At 39.7% G+C, this 21217-nt stretch overlaps 1 protein-coding gene across 1 annotated transcript in view; it reads right to left on the reverse strand.

The window, feature by feature from the left end:
- Positions 1 to 21217, reverse strand: part of THSD7B (thrombospondin type 1 domain containing 7B) — a 910123-nt gene that overhangs the window by 293983 nt on the left and 594923 nt on the right. Inside the window, exon 12 of the mRNA XM_068968986.1 lies at positions 9412 to 9606. Within this exon, the coding sequence (XP_068825087.1) occupies positions 9412 to 9606 (195 nt within the window). The remainder of the gene's footprint in view (positions 1 to 9411; positions 9607 to 21217) is intronic.

Consider the following 21217-nt stretch of genomic DNA (forward strand, 5'->3'; position numbering starts at 1 on the left):
ATGAAATTGCTAAATTTTAGTTGTCCTATGTTATCATTTATAGTCCAAATTATCTTAAAATGTAACCAAAATAGCCAAATTTCTTTGTCAATAGTAATCAGATCCTTAAAGATGCCATTTTAAAAGTCTTTTGCCATTTACAGTTTTTTTTTGTTACTTTTATTAAAATTCTTCATCTTCAAGAAGATTCATAGAAAGGGCTGTTATGGGGACAATTACAGGGTTTTTTAAATTAACTTATTTTTTATTGAAGGATAATTGCTTACAGACAATTACAGGTTTTTGACAACTTTCAGATTATACTACTGAACTGGGTAAGAAATTAAGGAATTCTAATGAACAATCTGATGACTTCATAAAATTGTTAACAGGAAGGCAACAAAATTAATTGCATAGGACTGAATGAACAGATGATAGGGTTATAACTTTTTAGACTATTTTTTCTCTTTAGACTTTTTGTCTAAAATATCACTGCTTAGCTTTGTTTTCTAGATATAAGGAAATATTTCGTGTACAATGACTAACAATCATTTGATAAATTATACCTTTGTAAATAGAAGTGAAACATTTATCTTGTTTTTCCTACCTGATCCCTCCAGAATTGGATACTTTTTATTCTTATTTTCATGGAAATAAAGTTATTTGCATAAGTTCAACAAAATCTGTTCTCCTTTTAACAGGGCACAATGGAAACATTGGTTATGTTATCATAGCTTTGACTGGAATGTTGTGTTTCAGAATATACATAGAATCAGATATAACCAGTCAGCTTTAAAAAACTAATATAAACTTTGTGCGTGTGTGCTTGTTCTGTCGCTCAGTTGTGCTCATGTCCATACCCTACTCTTAACGATCCAGTGGACTGTAGTGTGCTAGGCTCCCCTGTCTATGGGATTATCCTGGCAAGAATACTGGAGTGGGTTGCCATTTTCTCCTCCAAGGGATCTTCCTGACCCAGTAATCCAGCCTGTGTCTTCTGAGCCTCTAGCTTTGTCGCAGAAAAATTCTTTACCACTGAGCCACATGGGAAATCCCAAGAAAGACTTTATGAAGCCATCAAACCCCTTAGAATGACAGCCTACTCCCTTATTTTCAGGGTTCTTGGCAACCTTGGTTGGTGGCTCAGAAGGTAAAGTGTCTGTCTGCAATGCAGGAGATTTGCGTTCGATCCCCAAGTCGGGAAGATCTCCTGGAGAAGGAAATGGCAACCCACTCCAGTATTCTTGCCTGGAAAATCCCATGGGTGGAGGAGCCCAGTGGGCTACAGTCCATGGGGTCACAGAGTTGGATCTGACTTAGCAACTAACACTTTCTTTTCTTTCAGCAACCTTATCAGGTGAATAAGAAAGGACTCTCAAACTATCTGGAGGACTTGAGAAGGGAGGAATTCACCCAAATCTATAGGTATCATAGGTAAATCTGATGGCAAGTGCTAGGCATAATTTTCCCGGCTTTCAGAAGTCTTATAAACTTTAGTCTGGGACTGTTTATAAGTTAAAAAAAAATGCAACCAAATTTAAAGAGTCTATATAAACAATTGCTATTCTTGGTACACTTATATAAATAATCAGGCCACATTTATTGAACTCAGACTTACTAAATTAGTCTTAGATTGGCTGTATTTGGTGGAAATGAGGATAATTTTATAGAAAAAAAAAGTTTCAGTAATATACCTTTATAGTCCTAAATGGCTTCTGTTGATATATTGTCACAAAAGTTTAAATGAATTGTTAAAAGGACATTTTAAGCTTGTTTCTGAAGTTTATCACAGTAATCTGTCTTTGGATAGGGATCAGATACCCCATGAACTACATTCTGGAGAATATATGCTGGAAAAATATATCATTTAAAGGACTGTCCCCCGCCTAGATGGAAAGAACCTTGTCAGCTACTCTTAGCTTGTTTATGCACAACAATACTAAAGGGAATTGACTCTTAGATTCGCATTTCCCACTTTAAAAAGGCCCCTGAACCAGACTTGTCTATAGAGAAGATTGCTAACCTCAAACTCACCTTGACGCCAACGTTCAAACAGAAGAAAAACAACATCCACAATAGAAAGAGAAGATGAGGGCATCAGAAGCAGATATTTATTCCAAAGTACCAGAGCAGATCTTGATTTCTTGGGACTTCTACATAGGAATCAAATGTTTTTCTAACACAGGCACAATCCTATGAAAAATTTTAAAAATCTAATGTTTTGATCTATGGTCAACTACCTATGTTCAGTACTTCTAGTTCACCTTGGTAGATTTCTAATGCTCTGGATGGTCCCTTTGAAAATTTTAACATAAATATGAACTTTCTATCAAAGTTATTCAAGCTCAATCAGAGCAATAAGCTAAATTTCACTAGATAACCATAATTTCCCACTTATCAGGAGGGGCCTTTCTTCAGCTATGGACTGGATTTATATGGCAACAGTCACTTAAGAGCCATGACTTAATTGGACTTGTTAATAGAACACATTTAATCACCCACATTAAAAACAAAAAAGAAAATCAGATTTCTGCCTTAAACAGTCTATTCCCTAGTCTTGGTGATCTCTTAAGAACTGGTTTGATGCTGGCCGTTCACTGCATGAATCTCCACTGTGACCTTATTATTACTTCTGGTAATGTAACATGTACTTTGCTTATTCTATGAGATGGTTTCTTCTTGTGTTAACCAATTCAAAGCTGAGTCTTTGACCAAAGTAATGATTACTAAGAGACTTGAAAGGACTGACTCAATATTCAGTTCTATATAGAATTAAAATGATTATAATAGTGCTATAGTAGATGTAAGAAAAAACAACAAGGGAGAATCATTTCCTGGACCATATAGACTAGTAAGACAGGTAGTCCAGAGCCATTTATGGTTACCATTAAAAGGACCTAGTCATAGCACATTGGATTGTTTATCAATGATATCTGACCTTGACATAGGAATGAACATTGCTAAGGCTATGGGACATGAAATGCCTCCCCAACTTCGAATTTATGACCAAAAGCGGGGCACTCAAGCAGAACAAGAGCAAAGACAATCCCACTCTCCACTCAAGTCCGCAAAGATTAATCCACTAGAGTCCTTGACTGATTCAGTACACTCTATGCTTTCAACAGAGGACGTTAAAGAAAATAAAGAGAGACTGTGTGCTTTGGACAATCAGAGCCATGGATAGTTACATGTACTTCAGGAAGAATTTTAATAAACTTCACTTCTTGCATATTCCCATATATAGATAAAAACACTATGATCATAAACTTGGGACTTCTATTTTCTGTAACTAGTAGTTTTCACCAAGAGGTAGGCTGTATCGTATTCTATAACAGAAACAAAATCACTTATAAACTAGCTTATTCCTCTACCTCCTTAAAGCAGTTTCTCAGAGCTACTTGAGAGGCTGTCTCCAGGGCTGTAGTCCCCAGTTAAGGCCATGAATACACCTTAACTCTCACGTTGTGCATTTTTCTTTCAATTGACACTACCATGTAATCCATTTGACTGATTTTTTTAAACAGTTTGTGTATTTCATGAAATTGGCCAGTTGTTTAGGTAATCTAGGTACTGAGACATACAAAGATCAATTAGCTAGGCAAAAGCCAAAAGCTTAGCATTTAATGATTTAGAAAATGAAGTCTAGGTGGTTGGTTTTTTGTTTTGTTTTTTTTTTTTTTGGTGGGTGTGAGTAATTTTTAGGATAGAGTATAATGGTTTTTCAAGATTTACCTTAAAAGTATATGTTAAATAAAAGTCATTAAAGTTCTGACAATTGATAAGACAAACTTACTGGCTGTAAAATAAATAAATGTCCTAGGATTTTCAATTATTTCATTCTCAATTTACTGGTACCTTCAAAAGGAAGAAAAAATTGGCCACAAATTAAAAATTTTCTTTCCCTCTCAAGGAAATTCTCTCTCATCTCAAATATATGGACAGAGCTGTTAAGATAATGGCTTCTGAAGCATTACACATGAACATGCAAACCAAGTTCCATTAAACTGTCCCTTAACATGGAATTATTCCTGCCACATATAGTCTATCCCACTATATTCTCAGAGGATAAAAAATCTATTTTACCTTAGAAGCAGAAGATATATTTTATGCTGCATAAATTTATATATGAACACTTATTATACACAAAATATCAAAGTATAACATGCAATTTAATGTTTCTCTTTGTGACTGAATGTTTCACCTTACTTACAGATGGGTTCCTGCTCTGCATGGAAATCAGAAATACTTTTAAGGACTCTCATGGATTTTGTCAATCCATTAGAGTAAATTAAATCTAAAATAATCATGTATCTAATGCATACAAACAAAGGGGAGTCTTGAAACCAAGAGAATTAGCACTTGAGTTGCTCATGAGAACAAATGGTCATCTCTGCTTAATTCTTCAATGTCAATACCAATATTATTAACCTAATTATTATTCTGGTATTTTTCTTGGTTCTCATTTCCTGAATTAAGCTTTTTTTGCCTATATGAAAAAACCTACAATGAGAAGTTCTGGAATATTTATCTAGATAAGAAGTTAGATATATTACAATGTCAATTATTTGTATATTATCATGAAAACTGCTCTAAGACTTTGATTAAACTACTTATGATTTTAGTTTCCATTAAATTTCAAAGAAGTAAATTGAACCAATATGATCATATACCACAAAAGCAGAATCTATGTATGTATATATCTATACGTGGGCTTCCCAGGTGGTACTCAGTTCAGTTCAGTCACTCAGTTGTGTCCAACTCTTTCTGACCCCATGGACTGCAGCATGTCAGGTTTCCCTGTCCATTATCTACTCTCAGAGCTTACTTAAACATCGAGTCAGTGATGTCATCCAACCATCTCATCCTCTGTCATCCTGTTCTCTTCCTGCTCTCAATCTTTCCTAGCATCAGGGTATTTTCTAGTGAGTCAAGTTCTTCACATCAAGTGGCCAAAGTAATGGGAGTTTCAGCTTCAACATCAGTCCTTCCAATGAATATTCAGGACTGATTTATTTAGGATAGACTAGTTGGATCTCTGTGCAGTCCAAGGGACTCTCAAGAGTCTTCTCCAACACCACAGTTCAAAAGCATCAATTCTTCAGTGCTCAGCTGTCTTTATACTGCAGTTCTCACATCCTCACATGACCACTGGAAAAACCATAGTCTTGACTAGATGGACCTTTGTTGGCAAAGTAATGTCTCTGCTTTTTAATATGCTGTCTAGTTTGGTCTTAGTTTTTCTTCCACAAGTAGCATCTTTTAATTTCATGGCTGCAGTCACCATCTGCAGTGATTTTGGAGCCCAGGAAAATGAAGTCTGTCACCATTTCCATTGTTTCCCCATCTATTTGCCATGAAATGATTGGACTGGATGCCATGATCTTAGTTTTCTGAATGTTGAGTTAAAGCCAACTTTTTCACTCTCCTCTTTCACTTTCATCAAGAGGCTCTTTTAGTTCTTCAATTTCTGCAATAACAGTGGTGTCATCTGCATATCTGAGGTCATTGATATTTCTCCAGGCAATCTTGATTCCAGCTTGTGCTTCATCCAACCAGGCATTTTGCATGAAGTACTCTGCATATAAGTTAAATAAGCAGGGTGACAATATGCAGGTTTGATACACTCCTTTCCCGATTTGGAACCAGTCTGTTGTTCCATGCCCAGTTCTAAACATTGCTTCTTGATCTGCGTACTGATTTTTCAGGAAGCAGGTCAGGTGGTCTGGTATTTCCATCTCTTGAAGAATTTTCCACATTTTGTTGTGATCCACACAGTCAAAGGCTTTGGCATAGTCATTAAGCGAAAGTAGATGTTATTTTTTTTTTTTCTGGAACTCTCTTTTTTTTTTTTTTTGATGATCCAACAGATGATGGTAATTTGGTCTCTGGATCCTCTGAATTTTCTAAATCCAGCTTGAACATCTGGAAATTCATGGTTCACGTACTGTTGAAGTCTGGCTTGGAGAATTTTGAGCGTTACTTTCTAGTGTATCAGATGAGTACAACTGTGTGGTAATTTGAACTTTTTTGGACTTGGCTTTCTTTGTGATTGGAATGAAAACTGACCTTTTCCAGTCCTGTGGACACTGCTGAGTTTTCCAAATTTGCTGGCATATCGAGTGCAGCACTTTCACAGCATCTTCTTTTAGGAGTTGAAATAGCTCAACTGGAATTCCATCACCTCCACTAGCTTTGTTCGTATTGACTTGCCTTCACATTCCAGGATATCTGGCTCTAGGTGAGTGATCACACCATCATGGTTATCTGGGTCATGAAGATCTGTTTTGTACAGTTCTTCTGTGTATTCTTCTACTTCTTCTTAATATCTTCTGCTTCTGTTAGGTCTATACCATGTCTGTCCTTTATTGAGCCCATCTTTGTATGAAATATTCCCTTGGTATCTCTAATTTTCTTGAAGAGATCTCTAGTCTTCTCCAGCCTATTGTTCTGCTCTATTTCTTGGCATTGATCACAGAGGAATGCTTTCTTATGTCTCCTTGCTATTCTTTGGAACTCTGCATTCAAATGTGTATATATTTCCTTTTCTCCTTTGCCTTTAGCTTCTCTTCTTTTCACAGCTATTTGTAAGACCTCCTCAGACAACCATTTTGCCTTTTCATATTTCTTTTTTTTGTGGATGGTTTTGATCACCATGTCCTGTACAATGTTACAAACATCGATCCATAGTTCTTTAGGCACTCTATCAGATATAGGCCCTTTGAATCTGTTTGTCACTTCTACTGTATAATCATAAGGGATTTGATTTAGGTCATACCTGAATGGTCTGGTGACTTTCCCTACCTTCTTCAATTTAAGTCTGAATTTGACAATAAAGGAGTTCATGATCTGAGCTACAGTCAGCTCCTGGTCTTGTTTTTTGCTGACTTGTATAGAGCTTCTCCATCTTTGGCTGCAAAGAATATAATCAATCTGATTTCAGTATTGACCATCTGGTGATGTTGATGTGTAGAACCCTTCTCTTGTGCTAATGGATGAGGGTGCTTGCTCTAACAAGTGTGTTCTCTTGGCAAAACTCTATTAGCCTTTGCCCTGCTTCCTTTTGTACTCCACGGACAAATTTGACTCTTACTTCATGTATCTCTTGACTTCCTACTTTTGCATTTTCCAGTCCCCTATAATGAAAAGGACATCTTTTTTGGGTGTTAGTTCTAAAAGGTCTTATAGGTCTTCATAGAACCATTCAATTTCAGCTTCTTCAGCATTACTGGTTGGGGCATAGGCTTGGATTACTGTGATACTGAATGGTTTGCCTTGAAAATGAACAGAGATCATTCTGTTGTTTTTGAGAGTGCATCCAAGTATTGCATTTTGGACTCTTTTGTTGACTATGATGGCTACTCCATTTCTTCTGAGACATTCTTGCCCACAGTAGTAGATACAATTGTCATCTGAGTTAAATTCACCCTTTCCAGTCCATTTTAGTTCACTGATGCCTAAAATGTCAATGTTCACTCTTGCCATCTCCTGTTTGACCACTTTCAATTTGCCTTGATTCATGGACCTATCATTACAGGTTCCTAGTCAATATTCCTCTTTACCCCATTGGACTTTACTTACATTACCTGTCATATCCACAACTGGGTGTTGTTTCTGCTTTGGCTCCATCCCTTCATTCTTTCTGGAGTTATTTCTCCACTGATCTCTAGTAACATAGTGGGAACCTATAGACCTGGGGAGTTCATCTTTTAGTGTCCTATCTTTTTGCATTTTTATACTGTTCATGGAGTTCTCAAGGGAAGAATACTGAAGTGGTTTGCCATTCCCTTCTCCAACGAACCATCTTTTGTCAGAATTCTCCATCATGACCCATCTGTCTCAGGTGGCCCTACATGGCACGGCTTATAGTTTTATTGAGTAAGACAAGGCTGTGGTCCATGTGATCAGTTTGGTTAGTTTTCTTTGATTGTGGTTTTCTGTCTGTCTGCCTTCTGATGGATGGGGATAGGGGGCTTATGAAAGCTTCCTGATGGGAGAGACTGACTGAAGGGGAAACTGGGTCTTTTTCTGATGGGCGGGGCCATGCCCAGTAAATCTTTAATCCAATTTTCTGTTGATGGGCAGGGCTGTGTTCCTTCCCTGTTGTTTGATCTGAGGCCAAACTATGGTGGAGGTAATGACACAAGGTTTTTGTGTGTGTGTGTGCCCTCCAAGAGTCTGTTTCCCCAGTCCTGTGTAAGTTCTGGCACCTCTACGGTGGGGTTAATGGTGACCTCTTCCAAGAGGGCTTATGCCATACCCAAGTCTGCTACACTCAGAGCTCTGCCCCTGCAGTAGCCCATTGATGACTCACTCCTCTGCAGGAGATACTCAACACAGTTCTGGCTCAGTCTCTGTGACATCTCTGGGTCCTGGTGCACACAAGGTTTATGAGCCCTCCAAGCATCTCTGGTGGGTATAGGGTTTGATTCCAAATGTGATTTTGCCCCTCCTACCATTTTGCTGGGGCTTCTCCTTTGCCCTTGGATATGGGGTATCTTTTTATGGTGGGATCCAATAGTCTCTTGTCGACTTGGCAGTGGCAAAGAATCTGCCTGCCAATTCAGGAGACACAAGAAATGTTGGTTCGATCTCTGGGTCAGGAAGATCCTCTGGAGAAGGGCATGGCAACCCACTCCCATATTGCTGCCTGGAGAATTCCTCGGAAAGATGAGCCTGGTGGGCTACACTCCATAGGGTCACAAAGAGTTGTACATTACTGAAACAACATAGCACACACACACAAAAGCAGAATCTATGTATATAATCAATTTTTGCCTTCCACTACTCAAGTTTTGAAATATCAAGTTACTTGTAAGGTTATGGTAAAGACCCTGATACTGGGAAAGACTGAAGGCAGTGGGAGAAGGGGACAACAGAGGATGAGATGGTTGGATGGCATCACTGACTCAGTGGACATGTGTTTGAGCAAACTCTGGGAAATAGTGAAGGACAGGGACACCTGGCATGCTGCAGTCCATGGGGTCACAAAGAGTAGGACATGGTTGAGCAACTGAACCTACCAATAAGGTAATGGCAAAAGACAATGATATAGGTGAGGTCTGTCTTTGATGCTTTTAACAAATCAGGTACTTCTTTCAAGCTTGCTGAGATCCTGGCCTGAAAAATACCAGAAACTCTGCCATTTACTATTCTAAGGAAGTTGGTTGATATACTGCCATTTATCACTGCAAAAATTATAAAGCTATATAGAGAGGAACTTCATAGCTTTGGAATGGTTCATATCTTTCATTTACTTCCCAAGTATTAATTGAGTACATATTGTGTGTCAATCATATGCCTAGGAGATACACAATGGCAGGGAGGGTGGGGGGAGATGATATAATTTCTCATCCTTCTGGAATGAACATTCTCCTCAGCAAGTTCAGGACAGCATCACCCGCTTGGAGCTAAAGAATAAAATGCACAACCTACCTGTGAGCTGTCGCCTTCTACTTCGAGTTGTTTCACAATTCGTGGAGCAGGGTGTAAACTTGGACCAAGCAGTGAAGGTGCAGTCATCACGACATGGGACTATACATTCTTGCATGAGGGGAGGCATGCCATTTATCTGCTTGAGGCATTCCGTCATTTCTGCTGATTGGTTATTATCAGAGATGCATGAGACAGCTAAAAAAAAAAAAAAGGATGCTTTTGTTGCTATTTTAATTAAATCAAGCTGCTCCTGATTCTTGGACAAAATAGCAGAATTCCCCAAAGTTTGAAAAATTTTGTTATCACTGTGATTGCAAAAGGTGTTCAACATAGCTAACTTTATTTCTCTCTGGAAATTAAATGTTTATTGTTTCTAGTGGAGGTATTTGATAATTTAATTGGTTTCATTATTAATCCAAACCCTGCACTGACAGCAACCAAAATAATTGTTCAGTAATTTTCTGTATGTCCTGCTTGTGAGCATTTGATCTCTAGAGATGATATAAAACTAGAAAACAGAATATACAACAGAACAATACAAAGATGAAAAAGGACCAAACCATGAAAATAATCATTTGCATTTTTCATAGATTTGATTTTTGTTAACTTGTTAAATAGCACTTATGTTTAAAGAGTCCTGTTTGTCAGTCAGTATTTTAAAATAAATTTCCCTTTCTACAAGTAAACCATTTTTCCCCCTTACTAACATTTCAGGATCAGTTAAATTTTTTAATCATTTTTTTCAAGTACAGGAATAATGTCTCCAGATAATCCCCATTACAGATATCTTACCAACTGCAGATAACTCTTCAATGCTTCTCACATACTTTTTCAACTGGAATTGTCTGCAGTCATACCATGAACTTATTTCAAGGTAAAACATTTTTTTGATTTTGCTTAATTTTTGAGTCTTTAGACTAATGCCATTTGTATTCAACTATGAACAAATGATATTGTGTGCCTCTTTGATTCACCCTAATTATAGACTCAAAGGATATATCTTTACTTTCTAGACCAGCATGTCTCAAACTTGGCATCAGTGACATTTTAGATTGGATAATTTCATTTTGTGGATACACAAGTTTGTCTTGCACATAGTAAGATACTTAGCTGCATTCTTGGCCTTAGCCAATTAGATGCCAATAGCACACATACCCTCTTGGTTTTGAAAGCCAAAAATGACTTTACACATTGACATGTCCCCCTGGTTGACAACTACACTTCTCAACTGATTTCTAACCATGGATGTCTTTGAGAATATAGAGATTTGATGGCATAACTTCAGATCTACTCAACAGCATCTCTGGGAAAGAAGTCTGGAAATATTTTTGTCTCTAAGTGTCCCAGGTGGTTCTGATCCAGCCTGTCCAATGGCCACCTGCCTTTGGCATGGTGTCTTTGGAAATGGTATGTGTTAATGGATATTTGCTGAGTTTAGCATCCTAAGAACAAATTGTTTAGGGTCACTTTTATTACAGCTCTTTAAAATCTACCAAATTAAAAGGAATAAAGAGACCACAACTTAGGAACACTGTTGTTAAGAACTGCTTATATAAACTTTTCTAGCACAGGTCAGGTATACGTAAGGACCTTCAGTTGTCCATTTCTCTTATATTCTGAATTTCTTTATCTGGAGCACAATAAAAAACAAGTCAATCTGAATATCATCTATTCATTTATCCATCCATTTATTTATTATTTATGAAGTGGTGAAAGCCAAATGTATCTAATGCTTTAGGACCAAGGAATTAGCTAAAATAACAATGGCTGCACACACAATATGTCCCAGTTTGTACATCTGCTCTGAAGCAGGTGGGGCTATTCATTCATTTTGAATAGTTTTTATTCTTGTTTCTGTCCATATCCTAGGAACAAAATCCACTGCACATCAAGCCAGCATCACCTGCATTTTCTTTGTTGGGAATATTATAGCCATTAATGATGAATACAGTGCAAGATCTTTTCTCAAGTAGGGTACAAGCAAATGTTTACCACGCTAATTTTTTTTTTTTTCCAAGATGACAATGTAATGAATAACATAAAAAGGAATTTTAAACACTTTGAAAAAATATTGCTATTTGAAAACTAAACCTCTACAAAACTACAAGAGTTTTTCCAATGATAAAACATTTTAAAATACTTTCTAATTTCATTCAAGTTTAAAATTTGAAAACTATACAGTAAACATTCAATGATATTTTTAAGTTCGGCAAGCTGTCTAAATTAGAGTACAAATGGATTTATGAATGTCTATATTCAACTATATTGGTTTCCCTGGTGGTTCAGTGATAAATAATTTGCCTGCCAATGCAGGAGGCATGGGTATGATCCCAGGGTGGGGAAGCTCTTCCACATAAGAAAATGGCAACCCATTTCAGTATTCTTGCCTGTGAAATCCCAAGGACAGAGGAGCCTGGCAGGCTATAGCCCATGGGGTCGCAGAGAGTCAGACACGACTGAGCACACACATGCACATATAGTTCTGTGGGCAATATTAAGCGTGTATAAACTCCTTAAGTCAGAGATTTTTTGAGAACTAAATCAGAGGCGGTAAGCAGATATACTTATCAAATTTGGGGCCTTTATTACCGACACCTTTTCCCATAATAGAAGTCACTTAAATTGAGTCATTTATTCATCCATCCATCTGCTCACTTGGTTATAAAATATGAGGAATTATGAATAATTATAAAAGCATTGTGTGTGCGTGTGCAAGGAAATATACATGTACATATAAATCTAGCTTTCAAGGACGCTACTGTAGTGGCAGTGGTAGGCACATACACAGATAAGAGCATCACGTTAATGCAGTTTCCCTAATGCCAATAACCAATTGGAAATCCTGGTACACAAGAGAAAACCAGGTACTTCAGTCTTGGATGGAAATGATGTATAAGGCACAGGCGGGAAAGAAATAAGGAGACTGGACCTGTGAGACATCTGCTATTTAGTCGAACTCTGAGTTCTGGAACTTTTGGATCATAGCACATCACTTGAAGGTCACAGTCTAGAGAAATGATGTCTCTTTTGGTGTTTTTAAGTATTGAAAGCACTGTACTGTACTGTACTAGTGGGAAAGGTCTTTTCATCAGGCAAGGAAGAGGTATTTACTATTGATGATCCCTGTCATATATTTTTATCTGAAATGAATCTTTTAAGAGGAACAGCAAATCAATGCTTAATTATATTTTATTAATTAAACTTGAAATATGGCTCTCTTTACTGGAGGTAAATTGTACTCCCAAGTAAAATTAGCTCAAATAGCTTGAGAGCAGTCTTATTGTGTGTTGTTTGAGATTTAGCTATCTTCAGCTTTGGATAGAAAGCTCTCAGACTGCCTGCCTGGAACAGCTGGGCACTCTCATTAAAGGAATGATGGAGAAGCAGGTGGGTGAGCTGAGTTACTGAGTTACAGAAGTTCCCAGATAACAACAGTCACCTGGTGAGTGGGTGTGGTCAGAGGACCTGGAACCCTCCACATGTCTGTGTGGTTTTCCTATCCATAGTGTCTAGCAATGAGCATAAAGCACAGAATTGAGTTCAGCTTTATCTTTCTCTTAATCATGACATAGCCTGAGCCTTGGGAGGAAAAAAAAAAAAAATCACCAAAGAGGGGAAAAGAGTTAATTGCTTTCCCATGTTACATGATTCTTTTCAATTCTATCAGCATGAAAAGCAATGGCCTGGCAGGAAATGTAAAATTATCTGAGAATTTAGCAAAAGAAATAAAGCAAGGATCTGTATGTATTCTCAGCATGATTCCTAGTTAATTTTTGGAGGACACCGGCTATCAATGTGAGATGGTTAGGCAGCCTTCTTAGGCTTTAATGATGACTGAAATCAGCAGATTATTAACTACCACTAAATGACCAGACTTTCTGCCCCCATCACCTCTAAACTCTGATAGTGAGACATAAGTTTGTCTTCTATTCAATTATGATATGAAGAGGGCAGGGGTTGCTGGCCTGATGATAAGACATGGTAATATTCTACCTGGAATGACTAAATAAGTGATGGAATCCACTACTTCAGATCTACTCGTGTTCATCACCTTCACCAAGGACACATTACTTTCCCAAAGTTGTTTCTAACTAGAGTCCAACTCTAATAGTTGACAAGAAAAGATAGGAAAACTTGATTCAAGAGGTCATGACTTCCAGGAAATGAGGGTGACATGCTAGAAAAATAGAAGAGCTCTATTAGCTTGCTGTTCTGAAACTGTGAACCACTTCAGTTCAGGTAGAGTTCGATATATGTACATCAAAAAGGAGGGGGTGGCTACTGCTCAGCTCACACAACATTCGAACAACGTATTCTATAGTGCAGACCCTGCAACAGAAGCCTGGGATACGCAGGTGAAAGAAACATGGAAATAAAAGCTCATTCCACTCAGGGTCTTGCAAGGGCAGGACTCTGGGGCCTCAGGCACTGGGCAGCCAGGAGCCTTCCTGGATGGAGGGGAGGCTTGTGAATGTACACAGTGAAGACATGAGTCTGACCAGGGGCCTGGCACAACTTATATCTGTGCAGGGGAATAAGCAGATGTGCTGGCCTCTGGCCCTTGCTATACACATTCTAAGATCCTGTACTTCTTCTTTGATAAGGCTCATAACATTTGTGACTACCTGTTCCATGTCTGTGTAACAAGAACAACTAATTTAATGATGCAGTGCCACCTTGCCCCTTATACATGTGGGGACCAGCACTGGAATACAAGAGGAGGTCACAGATCGTAAGTCTAAAGAGTTAGACGCTATCATTGAAATTTACAAACCTGTAATAGATCAGTTCTATTCTAATTAAAATACATGTCTTCATGACATGGAATATGAAGTTCCAATATAAATTCTGGGATGACTTGGAGGTTCAGGCTGGAATGTGGCAGCTCAGGAACTGTGGGCCCAGGCCTGTCTCTCTGGCCAGTCCTCCTCTCTTCTCACTGCCAGCTGGATTCTACCTCCAGAAGGAACATCTTACATTTGTGAGTGGGCACTACAATCAATACTCTAAAGCTCAATTCACAAATCGGCCACCCTTGTACACTCATCAGATTTAGGGTATATATGGAGGCAGTGCAAATGCTGATCACAAGTCAGACTCAGAGAAGAGGCTCCTGTAAGTTACTGAAGCTGGTTCAGGGCTCTTGCTGCTGCTGCTAAGTCACTTCAGTTGTGTCTGACTCTGTGCAATCCCATAGACACAGCCCACCAGGCTCCCCTTTCCCTGGGATTCTCCAGGCAAGAACACTGGAGTGAGTTGCCATTTCCTTCTCCAGTGCATGAAAGTGAAAAGTGAAAGTGAAGTCGCTCAGTCATGTCCGACTCTTAGCGACCCCGTGGACTGCAGCCTACAAGGCTCCACCATCCATGGGATTTTCTAGGCAAGAGTACTGGAGTGGGGTGCCATTGCCTTCTCTGTCAGGGTTCTTAAGGCAGGGGATTCCAAAGTTCTGACAACTAGGCAGAGTTTAGATAAGGAGTGGATGAGGAATCACGGCATCCTTGCTTCTGAGAAGGAACAGGCTGGAAGAGGGCCAGAGAAGGGTCCTCTAAGGCAGAGGTCCCCACCCTCCAGGATCTAATGCTTGATGAGGTGGAGCTGATGTAAATAATAATAGAAATAAAGTGCACAATGAATGTAACGTGCTCAAATTCTCCCTAAACCATACTCTCTACTTTGTCCACAGAAAAAGCGTCCCTGGTGCCAGAAGGTTGGCAACCCTGCTCTAAGGCATGGAGGTCAGCTCTTCCTGAGACTAAGGGCAGAACTGCACTCCACTCCAAATATTTCATCATACACTGATGCAATCTTTCTTAAGAACACCCTTCCTTGTAGGTAATCAGGAAAGGTGCAATTGCCAATTAAAGCTATCTCAGATTTGGCCATTTTAATTAGCCTCCTTCCTATTTAAAATAATTATTTTCAGGGAAATGTGCAGTTTCTCTTCCAGCCACTTCCCCCTCTCCCATCCAGGAAGGAATCTGGGTGCCCATCAGCTATCAGGGGCCTCAGATCTGTACGAAGGTCCTTCAGAAGTGCCCTGGCTCACTGCCAGTGTCTACAGTGAACGTGGCCCTTGTCCACCGGGTGGCTGCTCACCCACCAGGGAAGTCTCCTTTCAGGGTGAAAAATCACAGGAACGCTCGCCTCTCAGCCTGATCCTCATCAGAGGGCTGTTGTCCTCTAAGCTGATGAGGGCTCAGCCCACCTGGTACCTCCTGGCGTGGAACTTTCTGCTGGGGCCCTGTGATCAGTGTCCTGGGAGTGTCAGAGCATGTTCTCCTGTGAAGCCTACCCATGTCAGCAGCTACCACACCCTTCCCAGGGGTTTGGGGGCATTTCTGCAGACTCTAACAGGAAACTCAGGGAGCTTCTGAGGAGGCAATGAGGCCCTCCTCCTGGAGTGGCACCCCTGTAGGGCCTCTCTTCCCAGAGTTCTGAAGAAGATATGGAACAGAAGTCCTTCAGCTTTTTGCTGGTTCCTTAGCCAAACTCTCCACCTCTTACATCAGTCCTGAGTCAGGGAAAAGCATGATACAAGTTACTGTTGCTTGGCTTCCCCACCCCAGATTTTCTTTTACTATTAATCACCCACCCAGGCAAAAAGACAAGGGCTTTGCATTCTTTCTGATTGATAGACACATCCATCTCCTATCTGAGATGACATTTATCTTGTCCCTTTCCATGAAGCCATAATGCAGACAAGATGCAGAGAGAAAAATCTGATTGGATTAAGGATGCAAATTTCAAGGCATTTAAAAAATATGAAGCCTGCCACACATGTGCTTTACCACTAGGTGCTGAGATCTGGAGAGCAGAGCCTATGACTGGCTGGTGTAAGGATGTTTATTACAAATTAATGTGCTCCTTCTCCTTAATACAGGAGAGGACTTCCCAGGTGGCACAGTGGTAAAGAACCCACCTACTGATGAAAGAGATGCAAGAGACATGGGTTCGATCCCTGGGTCAGGAAGATCCCTTGGAGAAAGAAATGGCAACCCACTCCAGTATTCTTGCCTCGAAAATCCCAAGGACAGAGGAGCCTGGTGGGCTACAGTCCAAGCAATCACAAAGAGTTGGACATGACTGAGTGTGTGCGTGCACACACACACACATAAAACAGAAGGGTTTTTTGAAACCCCACCACAACGTAGGAGGCAGGGGTCACTAGGAATGTTGCCTTGGGTGTCAGGTGCTGAAGGACTTAAATGCTCTACTGCAGCGGTCCCCTACCTTCTTGGCACCAGGACCCAGTTTCATGGAAGACAATCTTTCCACACACTGGGGGATGAGGGGAAAGAGGTAGATGGCTTGCGGATGATTCAAGCACATTATATTTATTATGCACTTTACTTCTAGTCTATTTCCACTATTGCTCTGACAGCAGATGCCAGTGTTTAGCTTAGAGTTTGGGGACCCCTACTCTACTGAAGAGCTCAACTATTGGCCCTTTAGTTTCAGGAAAGACCCATGAGATGCTTTTTAATGTTACTGGTTCCAGGGTATTACTGGTTTTTTGTTGTCACTGTAACAAATTACCAAAATCTTAGCAGTTTGCAAGAACAGAAATATTTTCTCTTACAGTTCTAGGAGTCAGAATTCCAAAATCAGTTTCCTTGGGCTGAAGTACAAATGTCATCAGGACCAGTTCCTTCTGAAGGTTCGATGGAGAATCAGGCACCAGGCCCTTTCCAGTTCTAGCGGCTGCCTGCATCCTTCACTCCTAGCCCCTTCCTCAGCCTTCAAATCCAAGAGTGTGGCATGAGCACGTGAGCAGGTCACTTTCCCTCTGCGTCATCAAAGGGCATCCTGCCTCCTTCTTACTTAGAAGCTCTGTTGTGATTGCATTGGATCCACCTGGGTGATCCAGCATATTCTCCCCTCACAGTCTTAACTTAATTAATCACGTCTGCAAGGTCCTCTTTGCCATGGAAATAAGGTATTTACAGGTTCCTGGGATTCGGGCTTGTGCATTTTGGGGAGCTTTCAGCCAGCCTACAATATAGGGCAAACGTATTTCTTCGTAGCTCATCCACTGGAATAAGAACCGAGCCTACCTCATCTACTTCCAAAAATAAGAAGAAAAAGAGTTGACACAATCAGGCTTACCACGCCTTCCTCGTCCTTGCTCTCCCAACAGGCTGGTTTTGTTTTAATTCTCTGGTTTTTCAATCAACCATCCTAACTTCCCTCAGCCACTCAGCTACCTTTAGAATTACTCTCCCCACCCTCTGTTGGGTACCCTTAGGGAAAACAGATTTATTTCTTATTCAAGACAAAGCATAAGGAAGACTGCATACATCTATAGTAAATAAAAGTGCATTTCAGTGGCAAATACCAGGATTGGGGGCAGTCTGAGCCATGGGAAATGCAAAGCCACTTTCCCTCCATCCAACTGTAACCCTTGGATTGTTGGCTTCATGAATGAAGGAACAGTCTCTGCAGAGAAATATTAAAATTGAGAAGGAGAACAGTTAGAAGGAATAGGAAGTTCTAAGTCCTGAAAAAGTGGCTTCCCTGGTGGCTCAGTGGTAAAGAACCCACCTGCCAATGCAGGAGACACAGGAGATGTGGGTTCAGATCACTGGGTCAGGAAGATCCTGTGGAAATGGCACACCATCCAATATTTTTGCCTGGAGAGTCCCCATAGACAGAGGAGCCTGGTGGGCTAAAGTTCATGAGGTCTCAAAGAGTCAGACAAGACTTAGTGATTGAGCATGTGAGTCCTGGAAAAGAAGGCTAAGTCTAAGCTCTCATTCACAGGAAGTATGCTTCATTGTTCCTGCTCTGAACAGTCCACCATGAGAGAGGAGAGCCTTGAGCCACTCCCACCATCCAAGCTCGAGAGCCACAGGCTGACCAGGGATGGGATGGATATCAATATGGGTTCCCACATGCTGCATGCAGTTGTCTTCCCAGCGCGTCTGTGCCTATTTACTCTGGCCTCTGTTCTAATCCTTCATGCAAGTGGCCAGCACTGATGTGGGGCATGGCCAGGAGCCCTGGTATCATCATTGGCAACAGGGAAGGAGGCCCCCACCATGGCATTTCCCAGGGGAGAGACTGGGGTCACCCAGGACTGACCAAGCCAACTTCACTCAAGGATCAAACGTAGGCCCTTCCCCTTCAGACGTCAACCACCAAAGTTCAAACTACCAATCGTCTCATACCCTAATTCTCTCAGTGGATGTCCCAGCAACTCCATTTCTGTGACAACTATAGGTAGTAGAGAAGACATTTTCACTTGCCATTATCCAAATGAGTCAATTTGGAATGAAAAGCCAGTTCTTGCCATATTCCAAGTGTTTTCATTTTCTCCTAGTATTTTTTCTCTTCCTGTGCAGAGCACAGTGGGTGAAAGCATAGTATTTGGAGATCCCATTCTTCAAAAACTATATTTAAATAAAATGTGTGCTTATTATTGCATGCTGAATGACATATATGCAACTTTTGAATGGAACAGCATGAGTTGTGGAAATTGAATTAAACAATAAACGTGTAATTGCTTGTTAGGGTGCTTTAATTGACTCATAAGTACCATATGAGAAGCTGTGTGGCTGCAGGAGCCCAATTATAGGCTTGCTTATGGAAAGATACAACTCATTTTGCATGTTGGAAACATATTCCCCAATTATTGGTGCCCTCCCAGAAAAAAAGAAAAAAGAATTTTCAAATAAATAAGAAATGCTTAGTAAGTTAATAATGTGGACTTAGTCCCTTCGTCCCTTGAAGCATTTTATTTAGGTTCTAATGCATGATCAGGAAATGAACAGTTAAAAATGCCCATTGATTTTATTCCAGGGGATTTTTAAGCCCCAAAGCTGTCTCTATCCACAGCTAACCAAGGAAGCATATACAGGCAGGGCTTTTTACTTCAAAGAATTTGTCCCCTAACTGAAAAATACTGGCTAGAATTAAATACTTCAGGAAAGAAGTGGACAAAATAAAATTAAAATTTTTGATATAATTTTGATACAAAAATTATATCAAAAAGAAGAACAAACAGATAAAAAGGATACCAAAAACAGGTGAGTCACAGGGAGGGCAGGGGATCTTAAGCTCTGACTGCTGGTCTGGTGTGGCAGATTCTAGAAGGGAATGCTAGGACTGTGGTCAAGATACCCAGCCACTGTTGGGAAGCAAACTGAGCCAGATGAGCTGTGGGCCTTGGGGAGTGAGAAACACAGGAGGACCAAGCTGACTAACAAATCAAGTCAGGAAACCAGAGGTTGCAGACAAGGCTGCAAAACTTCAAAAACTCGAGGAGAGAAGGAGTAATCATTCAGTTCAGTTCAGTTCAGTTGCTCAGTCGTGTCTGACTCTTTGCTTAAATCTAAGGGAAAAAAGCATTACATTATCCTTTGCTAGGACACAACGTCACCTGAAAATGATGTCTGCACAAGCTTTAGACCTGCAATGATTTCCATTAACCACAGTGAAACTACTCAAATATTTAAGTACAGAGGGTAGCTCGTTTGTTGAAGATGGTGCAAGACAAGTCTCTTAATTTCCAACCACCGCTCCCCTAAACGAGACCCCAGAAATATATACTCAGAGTAGACCAGACCAGGCTATGAAAAGTCAGCTATAAAGTTCTTAGCCTTTCCTTCAATTTAAACTGCCTCTCTGAGTCCTTCCTCTTACAGAGAAACATTAAAACCTGTATTGAAGACCACCATTTAAAAATGCATCAATTCATCACATTTGCAGCCATAACTATAAATTAAATCATGACAGTGAATATGAAGGAGTCATCACTGCAACCAAGCTTTTTGTACATCAGCGACTCCCTCCCTGGTTTTATAATACCTTAGAGTAGCTTCATGCATCTCAGTTGACTTTCTTTCATTCAGTGGGGAATGACTGCTTATGGTAGAGTGTTTTTTTTTGGAGGGGGGAGCAGGCAGAGGGTGATGAAAATGTCCTGGAATTTGAGTGTGGTGATGGTTGTATAACTATAAATATATTTATTTTTTTAAAAACTACTGAATTATACAGTTTGAAGAGTGAATTTTCTCTCAATGTAGCTACTAGGAAAACATCATCATGTAAGTATTCCAAATTACTTTCTGAATCAAATAAAATTTTAGAAGAAAGAGTTCAGAAATCATGGCACAAAATTTTCAGTTAGATACTGCATGTCCAGAAATCCTGGGAATTAACTATTTACCTGTAAGCAAATAAATTTTTCTCCCTAAAGTTATGCCCCAAACCATTTATATTAGCTTTCATAGACAATTAGTAAGAACATTAAGATTTTTAAAATTATTTTTTTAAATGTTTTGCTCCATTAAGGGGAAAATATATTTGCCTAGACTTTTTGTGATGCTATATTTATTAAGTTAGAACTCTGCAGAACTCTATTTTGAGGACATACCAGTTTAATAGAAGATAGAATCTCTGCCCTATGAGAGATAATAATCTATATAGAATAATCTATACAGAATATTCAAATTCCAGCAAGTGAGGTGAAAAAACTCACTAAGTAAACAAATATCTATGAACCACCTGCATTTAAATATATTCAGTATGCACAATCATTGCATGGTAGTTAAGAGTTAATTTCTTACCATGTTATAAAAATCTTTCAGGTAAGAAATCACCTAGCTCCCCTTAAAAAATGTGTTTTTTTCTTTCCTTCTTTCTATATCGTGGGCTCATTAGAGGTGTAAACTAATGATGAGATGCTTTCTAGTATTTCCAAGTCATTTTTCTCATAGCCACTAAAAACACATCAGATCAGATTTCTTCAGAAATATCCCCCACATCTAAATTCTTGTCTTGTGTCAAATGAAATCCTCAAGTC

Source organism: Capricornis sumatraensis, chromosome 3 (genome assembly GCF_032405125.1).
Source record: "Capricornis sumatraensis isolate serow.1 chromosome 3, serow.2, whole genome shotgun sequence".
Lineage (NCBI taxonomy): Eukaryota > Metazoa > Chordata > Mammalia > Artiodactyla > Bovidae > Capricornis > Capricornis sumatraensis.